The sequence below is a fragment of the Hevea brasiliensis genome, chromosome 18, assembly GCF_030052815.1.
Source record: "Hevea brasiliensis isolate MT/VB/25A 57/8 chromosome 18, ASM3005281v1, whole genome shotgun sequence".
Taxonomy (NCBI): domain Eukaryota; kingdom Viridiplantae; phylum Streptophyta; class Magnoliopsida; order Malpighiales; family Euphorbiaceae; genus Hevea; species Hevea brasiliensis.
Genome location: NC_079510.1, coordinates 49,294,871 through 49,305,863, shown reverse-complemented (window position 1 = coordinate 49,305,863; position 10,993 = coordinate 49,294,871). Strand labels below are relative to the sequence as shown.

At 30.9% G+C, this 10,993-nt stretch overlaps 1 protein-coding gene and 1 pseudogene across 1 annotated transcript; both read right to left on the bottom strand.

Moving 5' to 3' along the window:
- Positions 1 to 716: 716 nt before the first annotated feature.
- On the bottom strand, positions 717 to 3,900 carry LOC110631531 (30S ribosomal protein S5, chloroplastic-like; annotated as a pseudogene).
- Positions 3,901 to 6,869: 2,969 nt separating this feature from the next.
- LOC110631489 (B3 domain-containing transcription factor LEC2) lies at positions 6,870 to 10,583 on the bottom strand. Its single transcript, XM_021779331.2, has 6 exons — positions 9,567 to 10,583; positions 9,377 to 9,451; positions 8,837 to 8,937; positions 8,677 to 8,723; positions 8,532 to 8,605; positions 6,870 to 7,658 (listed from the first exon to the last, which is right to left on the bottom strand). The coding sequence occupies exons 1-6, from the start codon at positions 10,137 to 10,139 to the stop codon at positions 7,245 to 7,247; spliced, it is 1,284 nt and encodes a 427-aa protein (XP_021635023.2). The 5' UTR covers positions 10,140 to 10,583; the 3' UTR covers positions 6,870 to 7,244.
- Between the last annotated feature and the right edge of the window lie 410 nt (positions 10,584 to 10,993).

The following is a 10,993-nucleotide window of genomic DNA, read 5'->3' as shown; positions in this document are numbered from 1 at the left end:
TCTCTGTTATGCCTAACTTCTCCATATAAATATTCATGGCCATCGGTATCTATCTTATGCTTCTCCATTTGGATCATATTGCTAATTTATAGGATGTACTTGAATGATGTGTTGTACTGCATACCAAGAAACAGTTTCTTTCCTCTTATTTTTTCTGTACATTTTCACTTTGACTGAAACTTGAACTTGGAGTCTTGAAGACTATTTCAATAAGTGTTAACGGTAAATAAGGTTTGATGCCTAGCCTCTTTGAAGAAATATAAAGTGAACTTGGTTACTAAGTACTGTGTAATTCTCATATGCATACTTGAAAATCTTTTGATTCTTTGAATATTGAGAGTTGTGATTGTCCCAATCGCTGCGAATAAAAGGGAGACATTATATTTATTAGTTTACCCTGAAATCCATACAACCTTTCAATAAAAATATCGACTGTCGTGCAAATGATATATGCAAACTTGCTGAATATTTTCCACTAATGTAAACTCGAACTCTCCCAGTATTAATCATGTGAGGCCAATGCAAAATGAGTAGCAAATTTTCTTCTGATATAATAAACAAAAATTCTAATTGCATCCCAGAGAAAAAATGCATTTAAAGGTTGGACAACAAAATTATTGGATTGACAACTAAAGTTAAAGTTAAGGTGATCTGCGATGTGTCTGAATTTCAATTGTTTTAGAAAAGAAGAAAAGATCCTCGCAGGAAAATGCTAGTAAGATCAAAGCAGCACTAATTTGAAAATAAATTAGCATCAGTTAAAGAACATACACTGGTCATGAGCAAGAACGATGAGTGACTGAATCTTGTTCTTGTTTCCATTGGCTTTCACTACAAAAACATCATGTACATAATGCACATTTAAGGATGAAAAAATATTGTTAACAAAAAGCTTATTTTATATCCATCATTTCCACAGTTCTTCCATTGGGATCCCACGTTCATGTGCAACATCACGAAATTGCCTTATTTTTTGCACAGCAACAACTGCAGCTCTGGCGTTGTTGAGGGCATTCTTACTCCCAAGTTGCTTTCCCAAAGCATTCTCAACACCTGCCATTTCAAGAACAATTCTTACAGCACCTCCAGCAATCACTCCAGTACCAGGTGAGGCAGGTCTAAGCATCACCTTCGCTGCCCCATAATCTCCTTCAGATCTGCCATTTGTTTACACAAAAGAATTAGGGATAATATCAAAAAGAAACCTTTTTTTTTAGTGCGTGTGTCCTTTTTTTTTTTTAATCAAATTGGTACCATGAGGTTTGCTCCATTAGTTGATCATCTCCTACTCCTGTTACTGGAATGCTGATGTGGCATTCTTAGGAATAACTTCAAAAAATTACCTTATAGTTTTGCATTTTTGACATTTATGGGAAAAATTCAAAGTATATCATTGGAAGAAATGAATTCAAAACATTTATTTGATATTTACATTAGCATGTTAACAATATAATAACTACTCATTTATAATTTTATATGTTAAAATTTAAATTAAAGGAGAAATATATGCATGTAATACCTTTTATTTCAATTAATAAAATGAAAAGAAATAATACAAACTAAGAATAAAATACCAAACTATTAGAAAATCATAATTACTTGTGTCTCAATTATGTAGCTTAATTTACATTCTTTTAATAAAGTTAAGCATAATTAAATTTTCATAATTAATTAGAATAATAAACAAACTAAAATTATATGTTGAAAAAGACAATGAGTATGTTTGGTAAAAAAAATGCAAAAATTTAATTTAATTGAATTTTATTTGGTCCATTTTTATATTTGAAAAGAATGTTATTGTTAGACTTCATTTTTTAATTAAAAAAAAAAAAGTTATTTCAGAAAAGTAAAAATAAGCTCAAAAAGCAAATTTTTATTTTCACAATTAGTATTAAAAATAATAATTTATTTGGTTTCTTAAGTGTCAAGCATGAAACTAAAAAGTAGTTTTTCTAAGTTATCCCTACTTTTAATAATAACTAATGGAATTTTTAAAGGAATCATGAGACCAACTAGTGGAGCAAACCTAGCACTGATTTGATTAAAAAAAGAAAATTTTAGTCACTCAAGTGTAGAAGCGTTTTATCCCAAAGAATTAATTACGGCCTAGTATGACCACGTTATATGAAAAACCCACATAAAGAAAACACAAGCCATGCTTTTGTGACTAAGCAACATGAAATATGGATATAACACAATTCTTATTTATATTATTAAAAACTAGTTGAACTTTCTCTTCAATATTTCCATCATGCTAAAATTGCTACGAAAAAGGCTTCACATGCGAGTTTACAGTCCATGAAGGTTTTATATTTTTGTCAATTGTATCCTATCAGTGCTTAATAAATGGCTTGAATAGAAGTAGGCAAAGACTTCAGAGCAGATAACCAGAAGGTAGTCAATGTGCTTCAGGCAAAGTAAGATGCCTAGCTTTTCTTAGAAAGCATTTACACATCCTGAGTAAATAAGGATCTGCAATCTGCACCATGATGGAAGTCAAATACCCCTATACCTTAAAGTTTGATAAAAATGACTTGGACATGATGAAGCCCTCATATCCAATTTTAGATTTTAAAGCTAAGAGGAAGTAGCAGCAGTAGCTGATCAGATCATCATCTTGATAGATCTCACACTGCTATATTAAAATTCACTCTACTAGCCCAATTGTATAGAAATAAAGCAGCATTTTCAAGTAGGCCAAAGTTCAAAAATTCTTACGTGCACTGAAACAAAATAGAAGGCAGTGACTTGGATAAAATGAAATGGAATTTCATACGATTAGCGCTACAAAGACTGCCGTAGTGCACTTCCTTATAAACTTAGGGCCTGTTTGGTATTCCAGTTAAATCTGCTACTGAGAAAAAGTTTAAATTTGATCTATTTTAGTAATAAGGATACTAAAATAACAAAACAACTTTTTTTTTCAAACTGCTTTCCAAGGCATTTAAAATGGTATTTAAAATGGTGAATTTAGGCTATGAAACTCAATGCCAGGGCTTTTAATCTCAATCGAGTTCAACCCATAAATTTAAAAATTTTACGCAGAGATAAATCCAGAACCCACCAGTAACAAACAGAGAATGAACAAATTATGCAAACTAGATAAGGGAATTTGAAGGATTCCAAACACAGAAATTGTCCAGTATTCAAGCAGAGTTTTGAGGTACCTGGGAGGAAAAGTCAAGTACTTGGTCATGGGCACTGTAATGATGTTCTTCCTGGCATCAACGGCCGATTTCTGCAAAGCAGCAATAACTTCCTTGGCTTTCCCAACCGCTACACCAACCTGGCCTTGCTTGTCTCCAACCACCACAATCGCTCTAAAATGTAGCTGTTTCCCTTCCTTGACCACCTTAGTCATTCTTTTCACCTGCATTACTCTCTCCTCAAACCCATCTCGTATTTTCTCCTTTTTCCCTTTCGTACATTGTCTTCTTCACCTTATACTCCATTACATACACATCATTGCCCAAAACACCAACTCCGCTACAAGCGGGTCCATAGAGCACTTCGTAAGCAGAGGCGATTTCTTCCTCGGTTTTGATGGGACCCTCGTCAAGGGAGGGCAGAGGAACGAAGTCTTCCGGGGGGTTGGAGGGTCAAAAACGATGTCTTCTTCGGGTTTAACGTTGTCGAAGAAGGAGTTATCAATGTCACTGGATGTGGCTCTGGTAATTGTGGTGGGGTGCGAAGAAAGGGAGAGACTTATAACTCTTATCAAGAAATTGAGGGGATTTGGAGAAAAGAAAGAAGGATTTCACAGGCTTCAGAAGAGAGAGGCGAGGCTTGGTGTGGATAGAGAGAGAGGAGACAGAGGAGAGAGTTGATGCTGTTACAGTTGCCGCCATTGTTTTGGAGACTAGTGAAGAAGTGAAGCTGGCCTTTGGGGGTTATCCCCAAAACTGAAGAGAAGGCCCAAGGCTTTTAAAACGGAAATAAGCTCAATATTCCCTCTATTATATTTTTTAGGAATATTTAATTTAATTTATTTTTAATTTTTAATTCACTTTAATTTTTTTTATTTTTAATTTAAATTTAAATTTAAATTAATTCAATGTGTAATTCACTTGATGCTTGAGCTGCATTTTTTTAAATATTTTAATGTTTATTATTTAGTTAATTATTTTTAATGTTAATTAAATAATTATAATTAATTAATTTTTTATGTTTAATTTTTTAATATTAATTAATAATATAAAAAATAATATTTTATATTTTTAATTTTATTTTATTATAATTTTCTAATTTTAATTAAGAAATGAAAATATAAAATAATATTTTTTATTTTAAATAATTAAAATTAATTATAATCATAATTTTTAATTTTAATTAATTATATGAAAATAAAAATATTTTTATTATTTTTCAATTTAATTAATTTATTTTTAATTAATTAATAAAAATATAAAAATAATATTTTTTATACTTTCATTTTAATTAATAATATTAAATAATATTATTTTTATTATTTAATTTAATTAATTATAAAAAATAAAATAACATTTTAATATTAAAAATAAAAAATATTAAAATATTAAAAATTAGTGTGTACATATCAACTAGCTACTTTAAACTCAAGTCAAAAATAGAAAAATTAAATTAAACTAAAAGTTAAGCATAAACTAAATGAAACATCCTTATGAAGTATACAGAGTAAATTGAACTTATTTCCTTTTTAAAATTAGACTGTTTTTAATAAAGGAAAGCAAAGAGTTAAATTAACGAGTTGAATATATGCAATTAAATAAATAATAATTATATTTTATATAATTAATAATCTCTTAAAAAATAATAATAATTTATTATTATTATTAATTTAATATATTTTATAAATAATAATTAAAATAAAATTAATTGTATTATAAAATATATTTTTAAAATTTTTAATTAAATTTTAAAATAATAATATTTATAATACAATTAATTTTATTTTAATAATTATTTATAAAATATATTAAATTAATTTAATAATTTAAATTAATTTTACAAAAAAAATTATCAAAAAATTAATTAAATTTTAAAATAATAATATTTATAATACAATTAATTTTATTTTAATAATTATTTATAAAATATATTAAATTAATTTAATAATTTAAATTAATTTTACAAAACAAATTATCAAAAAATTAATTAAATTTTAAAATAATAATATTTATAATACAATTAATTTTATTTTAATAATTATTTATAAAATGTATTAAATTAATTTAATAATTTAAATTAATTTTACAAAACAAATTATCAAAAAATTATTTAATAATTCAAATTAATGTACTAATAAAAAAAATTATTAACATCATGTTAAACTTAAGAAAATGAATGAATCTTAATTTTTTCAATTGCTACATGCGTGCGAAATAAGGGTTTTCAATCAAAATCAATGAAAAAAAGAAACAGTTTTAAATAAAATATGTTAGATAAAATATGTTAAGAGAGAATAAAAAAAAAAAAAAAAGGCTTAAGGAGGAGAGGTTTAATTTAGTCTATTTTTAATTTTTGATCTAATTTAATATATAATTTTTAATTTATGCTCAAATTAGTTAAATTAATAAAAATTATTTAATTATTTTTTTAAATATTAAAATATTATTTTTATATTATATAATTAATTAATAAAAATAAAAATATTATTTTTATTATATAATATTATTAATTAAACTGAAAATATAAAAAAATATTTTTATATTTTCATATAATTAATTAAAATTAAAAATTATTATTATTCTAATTAATAATATTGACTAATAAAAATAATATTTTTATTTTTATTAATTAATTATATAATATAAAAATAATATTTTAATATTAACAAAAGTCATTTTTTAATATTATTTAAACAAAATAATTAAATATTTTAAAAATAATATTAAAATATTATTTTTATATTATATAATTTATATAATTAAAATATTAAATAAAATATTTTTATATTTATTTTAATATTAAAAAATAATATTTTTATTAATTAGACTAATTTAAATATAAATCAAAATTTATAAATTAAATTAAATTAAAAATAAAAAATAAATTAAATTAAATTAAAAATAAAAAATAAATTAAATTAAACCTCTTTAATAAATATGGTACAAATTTAACCTTATTCCATACAAAAAAAATACAACTCGCAAACTCGCATTACCATTCTCAGATTTTTTGGGTTGTCGGTTACCAGGCCGAATCACTGGACTTTTAACGGGTTTAACAGAAAAAGGGATGTTTAAGTTGAACCAAACTAGGTGACCGGTTCACGGTTTTTCTAGTTTGACCGGGCGGGTCGGAAATTCATGATAAGGGTCTAAGTTAGAATTTGAAAAATGGAAAGCAAACGCGTTCCCTGTTCCAACGACTTGCCGTTCGATGAAAGGCTGCAATAAACCAATCCACACAGAACCGATCCAAAGCTTTTCCATGTCGTTTGTTTTCTACGGTTATTAAGATAAAGAGCAGGCTTTTCTAAATGTTCCAAACTTGAACGACATTAAAGCCAGAGGTTTGACCAGCATCCAAGTTACAATGAAAGCCGGCATTTATGGGCGGCGGTATCCAACGTGGTCTGTGCATAGCAAGTTTCTAAATCGACCCATTTTGCAGGTTCATTTTGTTTCTCTCTTCTCTGACGCCAATTTTAAAACGAATGAGCATTTGGAAAGCATTGTTTTTTCATTAAAAATATGTTCTTGGATGATCACATATTTCATTTGCATTAAATTCATTGTGCAAATTTTCTTTTGGTGTGTTCTGATTGAGTTTTGGAAAAATTCACATCCTGTCTGTTCGAAGCGATGAGGAAGATGTTTGAATAATAAGTAAATAAACTAAATAAAATAAAATAAAAAGATTTTGCCATCAGTGGCAAATGAAGAGCATTGAAACAATAAAACAAATTTGTTCCATTCACACAAATTTAATTTCTATAGACCAGAGCAATTACAAAACAACAACAAGAAGCTCTTCTAAACAAACACACACTAGCTTCTTCTCATTTCCTTTTCCAGAACTGAAAACACAAACTTTAATAACTATTATTCTGTTCAAAGAATGTCTAGCTCCTCTATGTCATCCCAAACACCAGAAAAGAAAAAAAAATGTTCCCTGTCCAGAAACAATTGGGTATCAGTATAGAGCAAAAAACATATTACTAAACCTCCAAGTCGCTTCATTGGCCATGATTTAACACACACTTGTTTCTCCACTTCCTTGTCATTAAACTTGATAGCCTCCCAACCTACCATAGGCTTTGATCATAGCGAAAAATTATACCTGTTGACATCAGGAAGAACACCAAGGCCAGTATAGCAGTCATCAATATAGTGATCATCTAGAATTCTCGTTATACTGTGTGGTGAAGATGAGGATTGCACAGCTGCAGGTGCTGGTTGAGGATAGAAACTAATGCTGGTTATGTTGTTTAATGGGCCAATTCTCTCGTCCTCTTTGCGCCTATAAGAAGAAGCAATATCCACAGACAAAGTCACAAGGCTGTTAGCTTCTTGCTGTTCTTTATGTTTAAGTTGTTCTATAAGTAGTTGCAAAGATGCTTCTTCTTCATCCCTAGCTTGGTACGTATGTGGTATATATAGGTAGTTTTGGTTTATGGAGTGTTGTTTGTATGACACCTCCACTTGTGGTGTTTCCACCTTCTTGATGGAGAAATACTGCTTCCTCGCAAGAAAAAAGATTAATTGTCAGGATAAAGCAATTGAGGGAGTAAGGAGATATTCAATTTTCATGGAGTGTAGTTTTAATTTAACCATTGAGAAGTTTTAGTCCCACAGCCTATGCAGTTTCTGTGTTGATTAGCTTGGATTCATAGTGCTCCTAATGAGAAGAAAGCCTCATATGTGGGACCTACATGCGAGGCTAATGATAATCTCCAGTTCATGTTTTATAATTACAAACAAGTTTCCATATTAAACCAAGTCCAGTGAATTGAATCTGTTACTGCTCTTTCAAATATTTTAGATATAAAAAGACATATAAGGCAATAAAAAGCAGCGGTGGGCTTAGCTTAGTGGTTGCTGCATATATGTCGGATCATGGAGACTCAGGTCCGACTCTTCCTTCTCCTAAATTTATAATCGAAAAAACAAAGGCATAAAAAAGATATTCACTTTATTTGATTGTTCAAAACAGACATTAAATTTTTTTTGCAATGCCTATCTAGTGGTGAAATCCACACTGCAGAGCCTGATAAATATTGGTCTTCTCTTTAGCCTTCGTGTTATAAACTTGCTTTCTGCTTCCTAGTAGTCTATTATAAGGCAGTTTAATTATCAACACATAATTGGGTATGTCTCTCGACTCTGAAAAGAAGGGGTCCTCTAATTTTGTCCATTTTAGCAGCATTTTGTTCTTTGTCTTTATCCCTTCACATTCTTCCAAAGAATGTGTCAGCATTTTAGAAAAGGTCAAGGGCAAAATTGTCATATAGCTAAACAGACTTCCTTTTTCCAATTTTTAATCCAACTTTAATTTTGAACTTAAACTTAATTAATGCTGTGATTGTAATATAAGGAAAATAAACTCACGAGATTCTTGCACTCATCCTCGTAAAGTGTAAGGGAATCTCCAATCTCCAGCCCATTTTGCTTTACAAAATCTCCTGTGCATTATGAAAGAGATTTCAGTATTGAGAGAAATAAACACAAGAGAGAGTAATTTTGTTTCACCTACCTGTGTTTTCAAGAACATACATTCTGCTCTTGTTGTTAGACCAAAACCTGTGCAATCAACAGAAGGAAAAAAAATCATCTTAAAGTTATAACAACTGAAAAAGAAATGTGTAAGAAAATAAAAGGGAAGGAGGAAAAAAATGTAGTATCTAAATGCTTACTTGAACTTCAAGCTCCACTCTTTGGTAGAGTTTACATCTCTAATCACTACTTGGATGCCTTCTTTGTCAGAGAGGATAGGAAGATTTTCCTCTGCCCCTCTCTGGATTGGCATGCAAAGAAGCACTAGATAAGCTTTGGATATCGGATAAGATTACCATATCTAATTAGAAAACAGTAATTTCCAATGAATATAGTGCTTAAAAAAACAGTTGCCAGATAATGATACTTACTCTTGCTTACTATCATTGCAATGATATTATTACTCTCTCTCTCTCTCTCTCTTTTATTTTCCATTTTCTTGTTTTTGTGTACCAATCGAGAAGTCAGGAAGAGATGAGTTATTGGGCAGTCTAAATCACAATAGTGTCACGGTGTTCGACAAGAGCAAGTCAAACAAACGTATTGGTTGGATATTTTACCTCTTTTTCTCTCTCTAGAAGGAAAATAAAGGATGCAAGATGGAACAGCAACCGAAACAAGCAAAATCTGCAAACAATTACTGGCCCTAGAAATGCACTTATTGATCAAGGAAACTTCACCTTTGGAAGGACAATCCTTCCAAGAGACCCAACATCACTGTTCTTCAGCTCCTTACTTAGCAACACCCTCAGTCTCTGCAGTGAAACATAAAAGAACAATTTAGACATGATATAGATCCAAACATCAAAATCAAACACATAAAAACAGCAATCTGATTAACCCAATTTCTAAGTTTTGGCAGAAACTAACCTTGTTATCTGGTGTGCAGATTTTATAGAGATCTCTGTTGATGAAGCTCTGGCAATCTTGCTCTTTGTTACTAGCACCATTGAAGGACAGTCTTCTTGTATCCACCTGAGACGAATTAGCACCAGAAGAAGAATTTTTGCTAAGGCTCCTTTGTCGTGCAAGTTTTCGCTTGCTTCTTGCAACCTTGGTCTTGTATGCATCAAGAACTCTTCTTTCTTGCTCTATTGACAACCCATTTGGCTGCAAAAAACATGATTTTTGAATTTCAATCCCATTCTGCATGAACCAGAAGGGATACAAAGGATATGCTGATGGTGAGTACTGGCCAGCGTGCCCTAGAGGATATGCTTGTGGAAATTGCAAGCTTTGAAAATGTGGTAGCATGCTGCAGTCTACTGGACAATGGTAAGACTGAGTTGATGAATTTGAAGATGTTGACGGATAGCTCAGTGGTCCACAGATAGAGGAGAACGGGGAATTCTGAGAACAACCCCCCATTTTTGCTTTGCTATCATTGGTGGTAATGGTGGTTTTGCTAGCATCTGTGGATAAGGGTGAAAAGGGGCTCTCCATTTATCAAAATGGGCACAAGGACAGTGGTGACACTAGGCCTTTGGGGTTGTGCTGGTGATCAGAGGGAATTTCTGTATATCTGTGTGGATGAGAATGCGGAAGTGGATTTTTTCATTTCCTAATGAGAGTAAATCTGGTAAGAGATGGTCATGGTGGTGCAAAATGCTGCCAGTAGGAGGAGCCCAGGTGTTGAAAAAGCACGAGAAACGCGTCAAGAGGTGCAGAGGGGTGGGTGTAGAGAGAGAAAAGGCCATGAAAGAGTAGGAGATAGTGTGAAAAGACTAGTGTAGGCGAATGGGGGATCGAACAGAGCGTGCCAATAGGTCGAAGAGGGTGACAAGTGGCCGGAGAGAGGTGGTTTTGGGATAGCCAACTGACCAGTGAGGAGCTTGAGACAGTGAAGCATAGAGTTTGAAACTTGGCGCCACCTTTGGTTTAAATATGGCAGCTATTGGGCCAACGTTGCACAGAACACCATACTAATAGCTAAACAAATTCAATTCAATTCATTCATGAACTCGTCAAGTGTCAATATATACCCCACCCTCTTTCTTTCTCCGTAACTTCGTGAGCACTCTCTCTCTCTCTCTCTCTCTCTCTCTCTCTCTCTAAAGCTAAGCTTACCTAGCTATGTGGTTAGTTAGTGAGTTCGTTTTTACTATTACTTATATGAACTTCATTAGAAGGAAATGTACGGGAAATTATGCTATTTAAATGAATATCTATTCTAATGCAGAGAGAGATAGCAACACTATCATAAGAAAAGAAACTGCCCAAGAAATCCATCTTCTTCTCTGAAAAAGCAGAAAAGCCAAAGCCAAATTCTAGCCAGTTTCTTTCCTGCATGTGCACTG

Excerpts from the sequence above, each read along its gene's own strand:
- LOC110631489 (XM_021779331.2), bottom strand. The coding sequence starts at position 10,139 with ATGGAGAGCCCCTTTTCACCCTTATCCACAGATGCTAGCAAAACCACC. Across the intron at positions 8,606-8,676 it reads GTATGTTCTTGAAAACACAG|GAGATTTTGTAAAGCAAAAT; the intron begins GTAGGTGAAACA and ends CATAATGCACAG. Across the intron at positions 7,659-8,531 it reads AGGATGAGTGCAAGAATCTC|TATTTCTCCATCAAGAAGGT; the intron begins GTGAGTTTATTT and ends GCGAGGAAGCAG.